Raw genomic sequence first — 17,841 nt, forward strand, 5'->3', positions numbered from 1 at the left:
CTTGGAATGAATGCATATATCTGGCCTATACTAAGTGTTATTTCCTAATGTTAAGTTAAAATGGGCATGTCATCAAACAACCATTCAATGGACCCCTTATCCTGTTTAAAGGCAGGATTCCATTCTCAAGGTTGTCCCGACCAAAAGCATCATCAACCTTTAAAGATTGCTTGTACCTTTGGAACAACAGCTACCGTTCGCATTCGGCGCCGTCGCAGTATCGGTCCGACAGAAACAAGACGAAGTAACCGGCACATCAGCCAAAGCAATCGCAGTCGTCAACTGCGGCTTAATAACCTTCGCCTCATCCTCTCGTCCCAACCTCACCAGACACTCATGATAGCCCTGCAAAGCCCACACATTATTCGGATGCCGGCGGGAACGAATCACCGATTCATCCAGACCCAAATCAGCGCGATACACAGCCGCGGCCTCCTCCACTTCACCCTGCTCCAACAACAGGGCAGCCAGAGCATGACGCGCTGGCTGCATCCAGCTCCACGGCTCACCATAGTGCAGAGCATCATCTAGCTCGACAGAGCGACGGAGATGGGCAAAGGCCTCTGTATAGTTTCGGCGGCGATATTCAATTTCTCCGTCCAGCATGGCGGATGCAACACCCAGGATATCGATGCATTTATTTGGCCAGTCGAGGCGCGTGTCTGGGATCCGCTTGGCAGCCTCGAGGTATAGTTCTCTCTGGCTTTCTGCTTCGGGGACGTGACCGGTTGCTGCGTATGCGACGCCCTTGGCGTAGTATGCCAGCGCTGTTGTAACGCAGTATAATTCTGGATCATGCGGGAGAGCCCGCTCGATAATTTCCTTCCACATGCCGAAGCGGACCATGACATGCCATCGGACAGAGACGAAGACCTCGGCGTAGTTGGCCATTTCCTTAAGGACCTCCTCTGGCAGGGTATTCTCCATGCGATCGACAGCGTCGAGTGCGACGGCTTTCTGCCCGGCGAACATCGCGGCGTAAATCAGTGTGTGATAGTTATGCATGCGGTAAACGGTATAGAAGTTGAAAACACCACGCTTGCGCATGAACTTCTCGTCTGCGCGTGCTGCGCGCTGGTTACTCAGGATGGCGGCTCGATAATCTCCGACAAGAATGTCTAAGTGAGATGGCATGTGGCACATGTGTCCTGAGTCTGGGACGAGATCACGCAAGTTATCCGAAGGAAGTAAGCCGAGCTCTGGAGTGGGTGACATCTCGATCAGGTGGGTGTAGTTGTGCAGCAGGCCAGGGTGCTGATATCCTCCTTTCTGCGCTAGCGCTTTCTCGAGCACCAGCTTAGCATCAAGAGTTCGTGTTCCTGGGCTAGGCTCTCCGGTGACCAGGTCCCATAATTTCCAAGGCTTGTTGATGACGAGTGATTCGGCGTAGACAGTAGCCACGTCGAGATCGTCACCGTATTGACGATATACAACTTCCATCGCCTCCGCAAAGGCCTTATCCTGGAGTGAGTACTGTTCCATCGGTGCAACTTCATCGCTTTGATAGCGAGACTGGATGGCAGTGATGAGCGCCTGTTCCACCGGGGTTGCGGTAGCGATGAGAGACATTGCCTTGCGGGAAGCCTTATAAGTGCGCTTCACTACTTCAGGGAGTTCGGCGCCGATGAACGTCCATGGCTGGTTATAGTTTGGTCCAAGTGTCAATGCCAGACCCCAGTATGCCATTGCGCAGTTTTCATCGTTATCGATGGCCTGCTCGAAGCAAGCAGCGGATTCGTTGTGATTGAAGGCATAGGCCCAGGTTAGGCCGCGATTGAACCAGATTTGAGCTGCGGGACTGTTGGTAGTGACCTTTCGTTCGAAGTTACCGAGATCGAAGTCATATTCAGGCACATTCTGGGTGGAAGTATCGTCTGCCATGTTAGGTTTGGATCATGAATGAAGTTGTAATTCCAGGTGAGGGGCATAGGATTGGTGAGGGGCCTTATGAGGGGAAGGTGGTGCGCACGACTTTCCAGCTTACACCGCAAAACAACCAACCTCACCTCACGTAAGTTCGCGTGTGTCCACGGTGCAGCCCAGCTGAGACAGAATGCTTCCAGATTCGAGGGTCTTTATTGGCTGAAGACTCTGCTCTTTCCCCACGTAGAGCCTAATAACAATCCAGATGGGGAGTGCAAATGCCATAATTAGAGCCGCGGTGTGCTTAACCCCGTGACAGGATCGTTACGCTTGGGCTGAGGCTCCATAAGTCAGCCCGATTGCTTTATAATAGTCAGCAACAATCTACGATGTAACCTTAAAACCCTTTATCTCACACGTAAGCGTGATCAACGAGATAGCGACAATAGAATTATATGCAAGAGGTATCTCGAGTCTACGTACAAAGCGTACGCGCTGCACCACACAGGCTGGACAACCCATAGCGTACAAGCGCTGACATGACGAGGATTACAAGTTCAAAGCAAAAGAGCACATGGGAATAGAGCATATCAAGCAAATACAAGGGGAAATCAGAGAGCATCTCCATATGTACCAAGGGCCTATGCTTCGCGTACTCAAGTAAAGGAAATGCTCGAACATATCGTCGCTTGCAATTCAGAACAAGCTACGCAGGCCGCAATTAATCAGGAAAAGAAATGAAGAAAAAAAAACTTATAGAAACACACATTTTCAGGGATATAGTTTGGAGTCGTTTCCCCCTAGGTGGTGACAGAGCCGGCAACAGATCCGGAGTTGGTCATGGAGTGAATACTTCCCGGGGGTGCATTGCCGTCACCGTTAGGGACATTGGCTTCATCCGCAGTCAGATGGGTATCGTCGGTGTTCATCAAGGACTGCGGGGGTCGGATCTGTTTTTTGCCGTTGGCCTTGTAGTGTAAAATCATGTCTCCAGAGGTGCGCCAGAGGTGCGTGCGAATGGTGGCCAAAGTCATATTGGGCGGGCACAGCTAGTAGAGAAAGATCAGCGTGGGAGCTTTCAAAAGTGGATCAGATGAAACCTACCATCTTCTGGCAATACAGCTCAAGGTACTCCTCAGGTGGCATTTGGTTAGCCTCGGGCTCGTCGGGGTTCGGGGGATCAATTCGCTCCGCCACGTAGGCCAGGACCTTCTTAGTGCGCAGCATACGATTGGCATTCAGCCGGGAGCTGTTGTTAACAACATTCGCAGGGCCAGTAGTGGCGCTGGGTCTTCAGCACAGACTTGTTAGCTTTCAAATTCGACACTCGGTGGCAAATCTAGAAGAACTTACAGTTCGGGCTTGACCACTGGTGGCAAAGAATCATCAAACGGTTTCAGAACAAATGCTATCTTCACCTGCTCCTTGAAGGGGATTTGGTTCTAGACAGGAGTTAGAAGATTCGCAGGGAAGAGTCAAGGGAACAAACAGTCAAGAGAGGACGAGATACACACCTTCAGGAGTAATTCCCCAAGCCAGTGAGGAATAGCCTTCTCCAACCGTTCAATGTCTTGTCCAATAAGACCAACACTACCACGGTAAAGATCCGATGCCACTGCAGTATCACCAGTCTCTTCCTGAATAAACACCGCAGTTCGAGGAGGAATATCCAGTCGAGGAGTCTCGTTCTCTGCACTGGGAGTAATCGCCGTCACCAAGTTTTGGCTGGGATTATTAGACAAGAACTCCTCATAATCATCATGGATGCGATCAATGACACCGCTAATGTTAGCCTCGTAAACCTTCTCTTCCTTCACAGACGAAATCTCAGACTCCTCGGGCTTCTCTTCCAGGATCTGGGGCTTGGTGTCGGTAGAAGTGCGGCCAAGCTTCTTTGGGAAGTTCAACTTCTTTCCAAAGAATGAGCCCTTCTTACGCTCCTCCTTGTCAGGTTCGGTCGGGGATTGCGGAAGCCCTGAGTTGGAAGCGACATCAGAAGGCGACATTGGAATTTTGTCACTCTCGATCTGAGGTTGCCGAGAAGAGAAGTAATCAGATCTATCCGAGAAGGATGACGGGTGTCCGTCGTGTGCTGCATGGTTTGAAGACAGAGGATCTGGAGTCTCGGCGTCAAACGCTGGGAAGAAAGAGTTACTCTGCGTGGAGGTGCTCAGGTATGTCGCGGATGATGGCGTGCCGATGTTGATGCCAAAACCTGGAGTCGCCGGGATCCCCGCGAAGTCCATTCCAGGGCGCAAAGTGGTCGCAGAAGCATCGCTGTGAATGGGGATACCCATACTACGAGGGACATCATCACCAGGAGCGGAGGTAATCGGGGGATTGAGTTTGGCAAGTTCCTCCGCTTTGGCGATGGCGGCCTCGCGATACTCGTTATCCCGTCGAATCTCTTCATCCACGAGGGGGGCGAAAAGCCAGCGCAGGATCCACTTTCCAAGGTTAACTGCAGGAGGTGTGAGTAAATTGACGACTAGCAGCACAGGTTTCATCACAATAATACATACTTCTCTGATCCTCCCGGAACTGTGATAGGTCAGACGCAGGGAGCTCAGCCTCATCCGCATAGGCCTCGGCATCGAAGCAACGATTAGGTTCAAGGATCACCGACAACCTGCCCGTTCGGATGTCGATTGTGCACCAGTGGGAGATGCTCTCTGTAGTGTTGATCTCGGAAGCTACGTCATCCATATGGCGCTTGCCGAATGTTTGAACAGGAACACACTAAAATCGTCGTTAGTCAAGGACGAATTCAATACTGACAAAGTGAGTTCGGAGTGCCCAAATTTTTACCTTGAGCAAGTCCCACAGAACGACTTCACCCGCTGAGTCTTGCGTCAGGGTCCGCTTGCGATCGTTCAGCATCAGGCACTTGATGAGACCATGCTGGCCTTCGATGGTTTCTTCGGGCAACGAGTGCACGGGGATGGTCAGACCAAGGTCATGTTCCAGCCCCGTGTCCCCGGAGTGTCCACTGGAAGGCGAAGCAGGACGCAGCAGCTCCGAAGTAGCTGACAGCTGCAGGACCGCATTGAAGGGGATCTTCGGTGTTTGGCCATTCGACTTTGCCGGTGCAGCTGCGGCCGAATCAATAGTCCGTGCCGGGTCTGGAGGTGCTTCGATCTCCAGCGTGGTATCGACGTTTCTCCAGCGGTTGATGCTGGACTTGGGTGTAGCAGTCCAGATAAAATCACCAGCTGCCACAACCTTGACGACACCCTCGTGTTCCTGCAACGCCGCAACGCAGGTGCCTTGCTCGACATCCGCAGAACCACGAGTATCGGTCTTGGCAACCAAACCAGAGCGATCACTAGAGTAGAACACAGATAGATCTGGTTCGTCCGAGTACAGCGACCAAACGCTATCGTTATGCATGGTTAGGGTGTTCATGCAGCGACCCGCCGTGAGCGACCAGACCTTGATGGTCTGGTCTGACGAGGCGGTAATGATCGTATCACCAGCCTCATTGACCAGGATGTCCCGAACGTTATCCGTATGGCCAACGAACTTGGTCACGAGTTTCCCAGACTTGGGATCCCACACGCGGACCACGTTCTCCGGCCCACCGCTGGCAAGCACAGAATTCACCGCACCCAAGGCATAGACGGAGCCCTTTTCGGTCGTATCGTCTCCACCAGCATCGATGCTCAAAATCTCGCCGCCGCCATTCAGATCCCACAAGTAAAGCTTATGGTCAAGACCACCGGACGCAACCCAACTGGCCTGGCCGCCGGGAGTCGCGAGCGCCTTGACATAATCGCTATGTTTTCCGATGCGTTCAGGGACATCCGTTGACTCCGAATGTGGACGCCATAGTCGGACGGTGGTATCGGACGAGGCCGAGACGACGGCTGAGTTATCTTGGGTTAAGACGATATCGTTGATCCAGTGACTATGGGCCTGGACCTGAGTCTTGAAACGAGTCGGGCCCGGCTTTTGATTGGATGAGGAATACGAGTTCGAGGCTAGAGAGCAGTCGAGGTCCCACGAGCAAATGACACCGTCGCGACCAGCGGAATACCTAGCGGGCAGAAACAGATGTCACATTAGAAGCTGTGCAACCCACGTGGAGAGCGGCTGCGAGAGAGCAACCCGAGTTGTACGGGGATAGAAACACCAATCGAATATGAGGGCATTTTCTTTTTCCTGGTATGGTCTTTCCACAGAAGGGGAAAGCCGGGGGAGGTGCTCTGCTTACAGGATGGAGTTCTGACGGTCGACGGTCAGGCCGTTGACCCCCAGCCGGTGCCCACCGGGGGCATCAGGCAGAGGGAGCACTGGTCGATAAGAGTCAGCGTGCGTGGACGATCACCAGTTGAGATTTCAATTTGAGAGAAAGGCCGCTTACCATACGTGACCCTCTGGTGGCTTAGTTTCCGTGCCATACATGCAGTTGCGGCGTGGGAAAGGGAATTGCGGAGGGGATGCGGAGCTTATCTGCCTGGTTAAAGGGCCGATCACTCGTTTTGGTGGGGAGAGCGACGTCACAAGCCTTCACCCACACAGTCCACGTGTAAAATGGAGGGGGAGGGAGGTCAGTGATTGTGACGGAGGAAGTAAAGAAGGGAAGGTCGGAGAGGGATATTGGTGTTTCCACAAGAGAAGACGGGGGGAAGAAGAAGGATGATTTCATGAGGGGAAAGGATGGGAGAGGGAGAGGGGAGAGAAACAGGCCGCCAGGGGGGCAGGCGCGACGCCAAAGCGCATTTTCTGGGGGTCGGGCTTGGTCCGGATCACCGAGAAAGGGGCCCCTTTCGACACCCTTGGGTATTCATTTTGGGAACGGAGTATGAGTGATTGATAATACTCGAATAAACTAAACACTTGCATGGGCTGATGTCATTCGCCTCCATGGTTCCTGTCGAGGTCGATTCAACGTAATCTTTTTTGCCGATGAGCCCAGGTTAGTATATACCCGAGTGACAACAACTAAACTATACCAACAGATACCATTTGGAGGCAATCATTCACACTCCTATATCAGCTATGGATATCCCCATCTCTCAAATCAAACCAGTATACAACCCTCACAACCACCACCCTCTACAAACCTCATCCAGTCTTATCCAAACCCTCAACCTTCACCCCCATCCCGAAGGCGGCTACTTCGCCGAGACCGATCGCAGTCCACACCCAATCCAGACACACCCAAATCACCAAGAGAATGAAACCTCCCTCCGTGCCGCAAGTTCCAGCATCTTCTATTTACTGACCCCAACCGCCCCGCTAGGTGTTTTCCACCGGCACTGGGGCCGAACCATCCATAGCTGGCACCGCGGACGCGGGCGGTACGTGATCATCCACGCAGATGAGGCTACATGCAGCCACGAGGGCTCGGGGGAATTCGAGCGAGGAGCGGGTAAAGGCACAGGCAAGGCACGGCTGGAGAGCTTTGTGGTCGGACCCGATGTGGCGCGTGGGGAGCGCTTACAGTGGGTGGTGGGCGCGGGGAAGTATAAGGCGAGTTATTTGCTGCCGGAGAGATCCAATCAGGACGGTGGAGAGGTTGGGGGTTCGAATGGATTATTGATTAGTGAGGTAGGTGTTCTTTGTTGGTTCTCTTTCTATATCTATTGATATTCAGACTCGGTCAAATACACGATACTGATTTGTCCAGGTGGTTGTCCCGGGCTTCGAGTTTGCGGACCTCGAGTTCCTATGCAGAGACAAGATGGGGGAATTACTGACGGCAGAACAAGTACGAGAGCTTAGTTGGATGCTGAAGACCTCGGAAGAAGAAGGTTAAGTCATATACATTTCGACAAAGGTGAGATAGGCCAAGAAATAGCAGACTTCTCTATCGATCTATGAGATGACATTCCCACTCTGTGCTCCAGATCCCCTCTATATAGCATGTCATACCAAAACTATAGAAACAGAAACAATCCCATGATAATATACAGCAGCAGGTCTCTCAAAGACCCTCATCCATTCACAACCACCCTACACTCTCCTCAATCATCCTCCTCCGTCGTCGTCCCCTCAAGCGTATTCCACGCCCACTGATAACTCCCCAAGAATACCGCCCCGCCAATTCCAATCCACGCAACCCGTGGCCCAATCCCCCGCCAGAACGCACCAAGACCCTCCTGCGCAATCCCCCGCACAATCTCCTTCACTCGCACCGGGGCATCCACCCCGCCGTCCCCCCGGCGCGCAAGCATAACCCGCGTCTTGATGACGTCCAGCGGGGTCGTCAGACCAGCCGCAATCGCACCGGCCACACTACCGAACATTGCGCTCGTGGATGCAGGAATTTGGGCCTCCTTCGTGGCAGTGCCCTCGGTGCGCTGCAGGTACCGCTGCGCATAGGTGGCTTTCATAGATTCCCACATAGTGAATTGGAGGACGGTGAAGGGGATCTCGCGGGCGATGGTGATGCCAGCGCCGCGGTAGAGTTCGCGGATAACTTGGCCATAGCCACGCTTGACGGGGGCGGCGGAGCCTGAACCAGCAGTGCTCTGCGTTTCCGGCACTGCGTGTCGCAGGGATAGGATATCCTTCAGCGCTAGCAAAGTAGAGCCTCCGAAGAGACCGGCCTGGGCTCGCTGTTTGATCACCTCTGTTGGTACACGTACGGCGCAGGCGGAGATCTCACCGAGCGAGGAGGCGAGGGAGTGTGTGAAGAAGACATGGGCGCGGGAGGGGGGTTCGGAGGAGGCAGAGGATGGCGGGAGGAGGGAGCGTTTGACGCCGTCGTAGACGATGAAGAAGGATGCGGCGGATGGGGCGGAGCCGAAGAGGACGGAGGGGAGACCTGCGTAGATGCCGCGGATTGTTTGGCGTAGAGAGAGGCGGGAGACCTGGGGTGCGGTTGTGTCGCGTGCTTTTTGGAGACGAGTTTTGATAGTGTCGAGGGGATAGAGGGAGCAGTCAACGGTGAGACCTGCGACGGCGCCGGACTGGAGGATTGTAAGCAATTGGCTCAAATTCCAAGCAAGAAGCCTGTCTAGAGGGTGTGTGTCATACCAGGAGAGACCTCGTCCACAGGGAGGAGACCAATGGCTCCCTGTCGGCTTGCTGTGTCATGACGAGCGGGAAAGAGTTCGATTGCCCAAAGGTATTTTAGTGCAATGACATGCTGTATCGTCCAATGTGTCCGGATGATCAACAGAAGCAGCTAGAGAAGACAGGTTCTGCCAACCGCAATGCAATCCGGTCGGTGTAGTGTGAACAGAGCTCCGCAATCCGATGGAGATCGAAGGATTTGCTCCGCGGCCAAGCTAGCCGATATCGCCGATTCGGGACTTACGTCAGGTTGATCCCGAATCTTATCTTTGAATATCTTTCTATACAAGTCTTCAACGAAACATTACAAGATGAGAAGAAAGTAATATTGCGGTAATTATATGATTTTTGCCATTCTGATGGAAAAAGACTATATTCTTTATATCCCGAAGTATCTACTGCCCCACGGGTTCCGCATACACCGGAAGATAAGCCGCGAAAACAAAACCCCAGCGACCCGTAGGGACACGAAACGAAGGATGTTCAGTGCAAGAAAGACAAACGAAACCTCCTGCCAAACATTTCAATGACGATCTAACAGGAGACATCTACCGCTGCATACTTGAGCCAGGACTTGGGGCTTCTCTGCAACGCCAGAGCACATTCTATTCAACCCACTCCCCGCATTCCCCCCAAGGCTAACCAGGTCAGCGAGAACAAGAATACCAACACGAATCACACTGATCATTCATCTGACAGATTGACTCAAAACAATGGAAGACTCCAAGATGAATTTCTGAGCTAGCCGTAGCAAAGCAAAATCATCTAGATGAAAGCGAAGGGCATCACGGTTGAAAGCAGGGAGGGTTGAAGAAAGGGAGGAGGATAAAGGGGACAAGATGTGAGCGCCCGTTATCCAGGCCCAAGAGGAAATTATGCACAAGTCGAGTAAATTGATACACGAAAGGAGAGTTGGGGGTATGGGGGAGACTTATTTAGCCTTGGCGCCCTTGCTGGCAACGGCGGGGCTTTGGGAAGGTGGCTCGAGGACGTGAGTATGGTTGGAGGCACTGATGACCACTCCCGAGTCTTCCTGTCGGCAGGTCATGATATTGCGCACCCATTCATCCGCCAGCACCTCGTCCAGGGTTGCTCGCTCATTCGGGTTGACCTTCAACATGCGGCCAATGATGTACCGACTTTCCCGCGGCAAGATGCGGAGAAGTCGCCAGGGACCCTTGATAACTTCCTGGCGCTGGGCCGGCGGCGGAGCATTTGGCGGAAGAGGCGGCGCCTCTTTGCTGGTGGTGCGCGTAGGTTTGTTATTAACGCTGGTCTGGCTGACCTGCTTCTGTGCAGCTTCGCCGGACTTGTCGCTGTCCTTGGTAGGAGAGTCGGGCGGCTTGGTCCCGTTCTGTTCTGGGGCTGCCGGGGGAGGTACGAGGGGAGCGGGCTTGTCGGACGCCTCATGGTGCTTGGGCTCATGGGCCGTAGAAGGTAGATCAGGGTTAGACTTGGCTTTGGGGTGACGGCGAGGATCGAGATCGGGAACCGGAGTGCCAGGGGTCGGGGTGGCCACAAACAGACGGTAAGAGTTGTCCGTCGTGCGCGGCTGCTTCCACGGGAAGCGGCGCAGGGTCATACAACAGAAGATGATCGCCAGCGACCAAACATCCGTGGGACGGGGGTCATATTTCTTCTCGTCATAGACCTCAGGTGCGAGGTACGGATCGGAACCAACGATGCCTAAGATACATGATTAGTACTAACTCAAGCTGTTTTCGAGAAACGCAAAGATGATCCATACCTGAAGCAGGCACGATATCATTCTCAAATGGATAGCGGAAGACAACCGCGCTTCCAAAGTCAATCAGCTTCATGATACCGCGATCGTTAACCACAACATTGTCCAGCTTCAAATCCCGGTGAGCCAAACCCATCCCATGGAGGTATGCCACACCGCTAAGAATTTGTTTGAATGAACAGGCAACCTCTTCCTTGGTCATCTTGCCGGTCATGACAATGGCGAAGAGATCGAATGGCGCGTACTCCATAACCTCGTACCAATGGCTTCCTTCCTGAATGATATCAAGAGTCTCGATAATGTTGCCGTGGTGCAAGGTCGAGCCGATACAGAATTCAGCCGTCACCTTCTTCGAGTACTCCTTCAAGCTTTCCCAGCTGTGTCGATCCCGGAATTGCTTCACAGCAAACGTCACACCGTCGCTATTTCGCTTGAGAAGTCTAACCGAGCCTCCAGCGCCAGATCCTAGCACACGCCCCATCTTTCCGTACTTCGAATTCAACCCGTGATCATCGGCAAATGGTACATTGTCGGGTGCCATCTGATAAGGGGTGTTCTTCCCTGAATTGCGGCTGGACCGTTTGCTAGCCGACGTGGGTGACTCTGGCCGCTTGTGACGGTGGCCCATCTTAAAGAACCGCTTGAGTTCGGACATGGAGCCATGGTGGTGATGCCCATGCCCGATCTTATCATTCAACTCCTTCTTGCTAGACCGCTTGTCGTTGGGTTTACCCAGATCACTGGCACTAGTCGACCGCGGGGGATTACCAGGACGAAATGATCGCTTCGAATCCCGACTGCCAAAGATAAACCGTGCGTCGAGCTGGGCGAGGTTCTTTGACTGTGGTGGGCGCTTGCTGCGGGCATACGGATCGTTAGGTTCGCCGACGGGAGTGATGGCGCCCGGTGGCGTGTGGGAGTCTCTCGGGGTTGCTGGAGGGCTTTCTTCCTGGGAGCTCACATCGGCCCCGGTGAAGAACTGAGCACGGTGTCTCGGGACGGAGGTATTGATTTCAGGCGGAGGTTCCGAGGAACCGCTCTGTTTCATGGACAGTTGATGGGTGGAAGAGGGCCGCGAAGTTGGGGCGCTTCGTGGGACCCCATTCTTGTCGCCGGATGTGACCGGAGGGGAGGTTTCAGGTGTGATTGCGGGATGGTGTCCAGTGGCTCGGCCAACGGCATGAAGGGCGGTCACGCTATCGCCAGCTCGGCCCTCGCGGGAGGTGGTGACGGCCGGGGTTAGGGGAGGTGACTGAACTGCAGAAACGGGGGGAGAATCGTGAGGGGAAGCCACGAACGAACCAGTGCCGTGGACACTGCGGTCACTCGATTCTCGAGACCCAACCTAGATTGAGTGGAAAAGCAGTTAGCATGCGAGGTGATGTGGAAAGTACAGTTGGGCGGACTTTCAGGAGACCCCGACGGAAGCGGGATTTGGGAATAAGTCCCTCTTGACTCCCATCATACATGGGTCTCCTGCACGCTCCACACCCGTGACTGAATTGGTACAAGATAAACTGTAGAGACATACCCTGGAAGGTGGAAGAGACATTGGCTCGAACGAAAAGTTGCGTAGACGAGATTCCTGGAGCTGCGATCTCTGCAAGCTCATCGCAAGCGACCGCAATTCCGCTTCATCAGGGGCCTGTTTGGGCTGGTCTGGTTGCTGGGGAGCCTCTGAGACAGGCGACAGCATGGCCTGGGAAGGTTCGATCTCCTGCGTGACGGAGGAAAAGCGCACCTGGCCAGGCTGTGACTTCGACTTGGCATCGGCGTCACCGGCCTCCGACGGCTGGGCAGACATCTTGGCGGGAGATTGAAGTGTCTGGAAACCTGGGGAGGGAACAATTCAAGCATGCAGAGTCAGGGTACTGAAATGCCAGAGATGCTAATCGCAATAGAATGGTCGAGTGGGCCAAGACATACCTGACTCCATAGAGTTGGCGGTTGGGGTCGAGCACTCAGCCGTTTCAGACGTCATACTCATCGACGAACCAACTCGGGGGACTCAGGTGGGACGCATGCCCCTCGCGGACTGGAAGAAGGATATCACGGGAAAGGTTAGGAAGGAGGGTGAAACTTGTGGTGCCTTTTGTTTCGATTCTTCACGATTGACGGTTTGGTAGGCACCAGGTCCAGAAGAGGATGGCGATTCCGGGGCGAAAAGCAGCCTGTTGTCGATTACGTGGGTGAGGCAAATCTTTTCCTTTAACTTTTCGGCGGGCCGAATCCGTATGATTAGCCCGTGCGACTGCAACGGGACGAAGCGGGGGTGAAGGATATTTCCTCGACTTGAGGGAGACCACGAAGGGGGGATAAGAGGAGGAAGAAGAAGAAGATTAAAGATACGGAGGAGGAGAGGGGGAGAGAAGAGGGAGGAGGAGGAGGACGAGGAGGAGGCAGGATTGGACGCGCCGGAAAGGTGACGAGAGCGACTTTGGAGGATTTGGAGTTTTTGGGGGGGGAATCCTGGGCCTGAGGATTGAGGCCAAACTGTAGTGGGGGGTTTATGTTGGAACAGCTTCACCAAGTTGGCATTAGTATTCCACTACTTTTGTCTTTCTCTTTAGGATATTGTTCTGTTCCTGAAGAAACAGTTCTTTCTTTTTGATCTACGTCCTCCTCTCCTCCCATTCTGAAATTTCCTCCTTGGAGGGGGATGACTCAAGTCGGAAGTCCGCGGAGCTGGGGACCAGCTCGGAGGGCGTGGCCTATGATGTCGATGTCGATGACCCCTCGTGAAGGTCACACTAAGTTGGTGCTCGTGCCGACTTCCCGGGCCCCCATGAACTGGGCGGATACGATATGATGAGTAACGACTAACTAACTACAGTATTCTTGACATGCAGCAGCAGTCACAGACCTCTCGCCTTAGCCCTGAGCTACTGGAACTCCCACTAACGCAGGTAACCCGATCCAGAGTTAATGATCGCTTATTGCGGCTGCCACCACTCACGGTGCTCCCTCGGGCATGTGCTCGCTCCTGGCCTTCTGCACCGGGCCAGGGATCAGACTCAATCAACGATCAATTCTTCCGGACGTCTGGAATTTTGCCCAAACCGGCTAGTCCTGGCGATTCCTGGCGATTCCTGGCGATTCCTGGCGATTCCCTGCTGGCAGCGTGCATCGAGCCCTGTTCACCTGCTGGAGCCTGTCACGCTCCCCCAGGGGCTGGTGATTGGCCCTCCCACCCGGAAGGCAGATTGAGGGAGGACTTTTGTGCTACATACGGTACTCGACCGCGATCTACTTAGCCTTTGATACCCCGGAGGAGGCACTGGGCAGAGTGGGACAGCATAAGCATGGCCCCTCACGGACCATGGGCGCTGGGTCTCCACGAGGATCTCCCGAGTCCCTCGTCTGCGGTGTCCCAGGGGACATTTGGGATCTCAACAATGATAGGTTAATTGGACTCGGTCTGTAAATCCCCATAGATACAAGATATTAGCGAGTGAATCCATGTCACCCTGTCTCGACTAGACCACCTAGACCAGGCTGGTCATGGCCATCGCCATGCTAGCCAAGGCGGTTTGATCGCCCCATATTACCGCTCTTCTTGGCCGTCATACTCGCCAAGCCAGCTGGATTGCAAAGCACTTGGAGGTGGTCTTCCTTGTATGGAGTAGTTTATATACATTGTACTCTAATAAGAATAGTCGCACAGCATGGTCTAGTCCGGCCATACTCTGCAAAATCACTTCAAACACGCAAGATGGTCAACCATATCTAAGTATGACTCGATTGAGTTCCCTCATTCTGGCCAGACCGGAGAGTATTTCTATCGCTCATGTTGTAGTACCACCAGGAGAGCCGCAAGGACCGTCCACAAGTATGCTCAGATGACCATTGCTGTGGGCAGGTCTGAGGTGTGTAAGAAGATAGTTGCAACATTCCTTGGCTAGACTTTAGCTTGTGTTCCCTAGAAATCGCAACATATACACCGCTCAAACAGCATGCATTGGGGTAATTGAAATCAGACAAACTGGGGTTTGAAGTATGGAGTATGGAGTGTGAAGTGTATAATACAAGCTAGAAGAAGGCGCCCCCATCTCGCCTCTCCGCACATAAACGCCCTGGGAAAACAGAACCTCAAAAGACACGGGAGGTATATCGCACAAAAGATCATCTGGCTAATGAAGTGGACTCTGCCAAGGTATGCCCACTGACAAAGTGGCCAGCCGGTCGGTCGGAACCACCGGCCCTCAATGCGATCGTAGTGATACAGGAAAACGAAGAAATCATAGTGGTCATCGTGCGTAGTCCCTCAAGGAATAACCTGGATGCCAATCGACTTGGCTTGCGCAATGACGCTCTTGCACAACCCCTGCAGACTCAATCCCGAGAGCCGCGTCTCGCTCTGCTTGATCTTGGCAATTTCGTAGACGTGCTTGAGCGAGATCTTGCCGCAGATCTCGTGGCCGGGGTTCATGGCACCGCGCAGACGGTTCTTCCGGGGCTCGACATTGGCAGCGTTCAGGAGGAGGTAGGTGGTTGTTGGCGTGCGCAAGTCGAAGAAAAAGGAGCGGTCCGGGCGGACGGTGACGCGCGAGGGGATAGGGACACCGACGTTGATGTGAGCAGTGCGGGCATTGAATTCCTATTTATCAAGATATCAGTTGAGATCAAGAGATATCAGGACACAAGAAGCCGGGGAGCTCACCTTGCAAAAGTCCATACTCTTGACACCCTTGCTACCCAGCGCCGGACCGACTGGGGGACTGGGGCTGGCCTGACCAGCGCCGACAATCAGCTTGACGAATTGGTCCTTCTGCAGCGCGTTTCTGGCCATAATGAGGAATGTGGGATGGAGGGTTGGGAAGGAGAAGGATCAAGAGGAAAGCACCGAAATCGCCGGACCAAAAGTGAAGCCGCTGAAGACGGGCAGATTTTCCTGGCGCGGCCGCTGATTGGCTCGGTCGCCAAGCGAAACAGCTGAAGACTGCCAAACGTCATTGTTCCTTCTCGCTTTCCCTGCAAAGCTCAAACCTCAAATCTCAAAAGCCGAAATTCCATCAATCGGTGCGTTCTCATCAGTTCGACTTGATCTGTGGTGGACCGAGCTGATCCGGTCGTTGCGCGGTTCGTCACAAATCAGCTCGCCGGGCTTGCCATTCGCATCCGAACTAGACTCGCCCCGCGTGTCGATCTCCCTTCTCTCCTTCACCTCCCTTTTCCCTTTTATTTTTTTCTAATTTGCTTTGATCGCTTCCAGAACTTCCTTGACGTGGTTGCGCATAACGATATTCTAATCATGAACTGGCTCAAATCGACGTATGTTTCTCGCTCTGTGATGCTGTGTGGTGACGATGGTGACTGATCCAATTTCAATGGCGGGCAGTCTCTCTGCGGCCGTCGGCACGCAAGAGCCCATCTACGGCCCCGAAGCCATCCAGTCGGTCGCTCAGCAGGCCAGCGAGACTCCCTATTCCGCTCTGTCCAAGGACAAGTTGCGCTGGAAGGCATACCAGTACACCAATGTGGAGACTCAGACCTTCTACATCATGGCCGACGACGGAAACCTCTTCATGGTCCAGGTCATCTACAGCAACATCGCGTGAGCATATCCTTCTTTTTCTTCAGATGGAGCACACTGGGATCCATTAGATCTGCTGGTCCCATATTCCAGATCACTGACGACATGCCTTGCGGCTCTGGCGGGTCTATAGGGGTATCCACACCACCGCGCACTTCAACACCAAGATCTTCAACGTCAAAGGCGATAAGCCGCACGTCTGGCATACCGATTCGCTCTCCAACTGCATGTTCGATGAGCAGATGCACTCCTTCGGCGCTGATAACCTGACCCTCACTCTGAACGATGAAGGCGACGCCTACCAAATCAAGTCCACTGTCAACCGGGACAGCATTGTCGACATCAAGGTTACCCGCCAGGCCCCGGGCTTCGTTGTCGGCAAGGATGGAACCTCATACTTTGGAACCGACCCCAAGAACCCCTGGGGCTCCATGTACCACGGGTTCTGGCCCCGCTGTGCCGTCGAGGGTACCCTTACTACCAAGGAGAAGACCTACGACTTGACCGGCCGCGGAGTGTTCATCGCCGCTCTGCAGGGCATGAAGCCACACCACGCTGGTAGGAGCTCTGAATGACCAGTCAAAGACCGGAAACTAACACCTATGTAGCCGCCCGCTGGAACTTCATCAACTTCCAGACTCCCACCTTCTCCGCCATCATGATGGAGTTTACCACTCCTCCCTCCTATGGCTCGACCAAGGTCAACGTCGGCGGTGTCTTGAAGGATGGTGAGATTGTCTACGCTGGTGCCACCAACACCGTGACCCACACCGCGTCCACACAAGACCCAGAGAGCGACTGGCCCGAGCCCACCTCCATCAAGTGGGAGTGGACTGGCAAGACTGCCGACGGTCAGGACTTCACCGCTGCCGTCGAGGGTCCTCTCGGCAAGCGCCAGGATCGCGTTGACGTTATGGGTGAGGTCCCCGGCTTCATCAAGACCATTGCTGGCAGCGTTGCTGGGACCCGGCCATACATCTTCCAGGTACAACCCTCCCAACCTTGCCCCGCATTTCCCACTCACCATACTTTATACTAACCAAAATAACAGTTCTCTCCACAGGAGAAGCTGAAGCTGAAGGTCAAGGTGGGCGACACCGAGACTGAGGAGGAGGGAACTATGTTCTCAGAGTCGACTTTCATCTCCTAAATATGGTGATGCGAGTCATTGCTCCTCTTCCGTACATAGGAACCATCACTCGTTGGCGTTTTGTTTTTGAAGAAACTCTACATGATGTGTTGAGCAGTCACTATGGACTTGCCCGATACGTGCCAGATATCTTACAGATTGTATACTGGATCCTTAATGCTATTGACCATATTCCTCTCTAATCATGAGAAATGCACTCGTTATGTTACATTGAAAATGACCGTTGGTAAAGCAAACTCTACAGTGAAGATAGAACGAACACAAGAGGAAAAGTAATTGTAGAAAACATTGGGAGAAGATTGTGCAAAAAGGACACGATTTAAAGTCCAGTAATAAACAAGAAATGAAAAGCTGTACAAAGAAAGACAGTCAGTCATAAATCTGAGTAGATGTACATCCCAAATAACATCACGAATCAATCCGCCAGCGGCCTTGGGGTATAAAACCATTCATTCTCTCGCCAACCCCAAGTCTAGAGAACGCCAGACCGCGGAATAAAATATCAAATAGAAAAAAGAAAGCAGGACG

The 17,841-nt window shown here is 53.4% G+C and overlaps 7 protein-coding genes across 7 annotated transcripts; 2 read left to right on the forward strand and 5 right to left on the reverse strand.

Moving 5' to 3' along the window:
- Nucleotides 1–159: 159 nt before the first annotated feature.
- N7458_012267 (tetratricopeptide repeat protein) lies at nt 160–1,881 on the reverse strand (the record flags this gene model as incomplete). The annotated part of the gene is made up of 1 exon (XM_056915649.1): nt 160–1,881. The coding sequence occupies one exon, from the start codon at nt 1,879–1,881 to the stop codon at nt 160–162; it is 1,722 nt and encodes a 573-aa protein (XP_056760403.1).
- A 782-nt stretch (nt 1,882–2,663) lies between these two features.
- On the reverse strand, nt 2,664–6,263 carry N7458_012268 (WD repeat protein; the record flags this gene model as incomplete). The annotated part of the gene is made up of 8 exons (XM_056915650.1): nt 2,664–2,912; nt 2,968–3,154; nt 3,217–3,305; nt 3,378–4,324; nt 4,386–4,602; nt 4,672–5,899; nt 6,077–6,155; nt 6,227–6,263. The coding sequence occupies 8 exons, from the start codon at nt 6,261–6,263 to the stop codon at nt 2,664–2,666; spliced, it is 3,033 nt and encodes a 1,010-aa protein (XP_056760404.1).
- Nucleotides 6,264–6,864: 601 nt separating this feature from the next.
- N7458_012269 (cupin domain-containing protein) lies at nt 6,865–7,624 on the forward strand (the record flags this gene model as incomplete). The annotated part of the gene is made up of 2 exons (XM_056915651.1): nt 6,865–7,416; nt 7,496–7,624. 2 exons carry the CDS (start codon nt 6,865–6,867, stop codon nt 7,622–7,624), a joined length of 681 nt encoding a protein of 226 aa, XP_056760405.1.
- A 208-nt stretch (nt 7,625–7,832) lies between these two features.
- Nucleotides 7,833–8,907, reverse strand: N7458_012270 (putative mitochondrial carrier protein (Pet8); the record flags this gene model as incomplete). The annotated part of the gene is made up of 2 exons (XM_056915652.1): nt 7,833–8,780; nt 8,848–8,907. The coding sequence occupies 2 exons, from the start codon at nt 8,905–8,907 to the stop codon at nt 7,833–7,835; spliced, it is 1,008 nt and encodes a 335-aa protein (XP_056760406.1).
- Nucleotides 8,908–9,817: 910 nt separating this feature from the next.
- Nucleotides 9,818–12,611, reverse strand: N7458_012271 (uncharacterized protein; the record flags this gene model as incomplete). The annotated part of the gene is made up of 5 exons (XM_056915653.1): nt 9,818–10,572; nt 10,634–11,975; nt 12,098–12,127; nt 12,162–12,463; nt 12,557–12,611. The coding sequence occupies 5 exons, from the start codon at nt 12,609–12,611 to the stop codon at nt 9,818–9,820; spliced, it is 2,484 nt and encodes an 827-aa protein (XP_056760407.1).
- Nucleotides 12,612–14,894: 2,283 nt separating this feature from the next.
- On the reverse strand, nt 14,895–15,419 carry N7458_012272 (mitochondrial 54S ribosomal protein uL11m; the record flags this gene model as incomplete). Its single annotated transcript, XM_056915654.1, has 2 exons — nt 14,895–15,227; nt 15,291–15,419. The coding sequence occupies 2 exons, from the start codon at nt 15,417–15,419 to the stop codon at nt 14,895–14,897; spliced, it is 462 nt and encodes a 153-aa protein (XP_056760408.1).
- Nucleotides 15,420–15,881: 462 nt separating this feature from the next.
- Nucleotides 15,882–17,313, forward strand: N7458_012273 (survival factor 1 family protein; the record flags this gene model as incomplete). Its single annotated transcript, XM_056915655.1, has 5 exons — nt 15,882–15,901; nt 15,969–16,184; nt 16,297–16,721; nt 16,772–17,148; nt 17,215–17,313. The coding sequence occupies 5 exons, from the start codon at nt 15,882–15,884 to the stop codon at nt 17,311–17,313; spliced, it is 1,137 nt and encodes a 378-aa protein (XP_056760409.1).
- Nucleotides 17,314–17,841: the final 528 nt, after the last annotated feature.

The sequence above is a fragment of the Penicillium daleae genome, assembly GCF_028827525.1.
Source record: "Penicillium daleae strain IBT 16125 chromosome Unknown utg000009l_segment0_segment0, whole genome shotgun sequence".
Taxonomy (NCBI): Eukaryota; Fungi; Ascomycota; class Eurotiomycetes; order Eurotiales; family Aspergillaceae; genus Penicillium; species Penicillium daleae.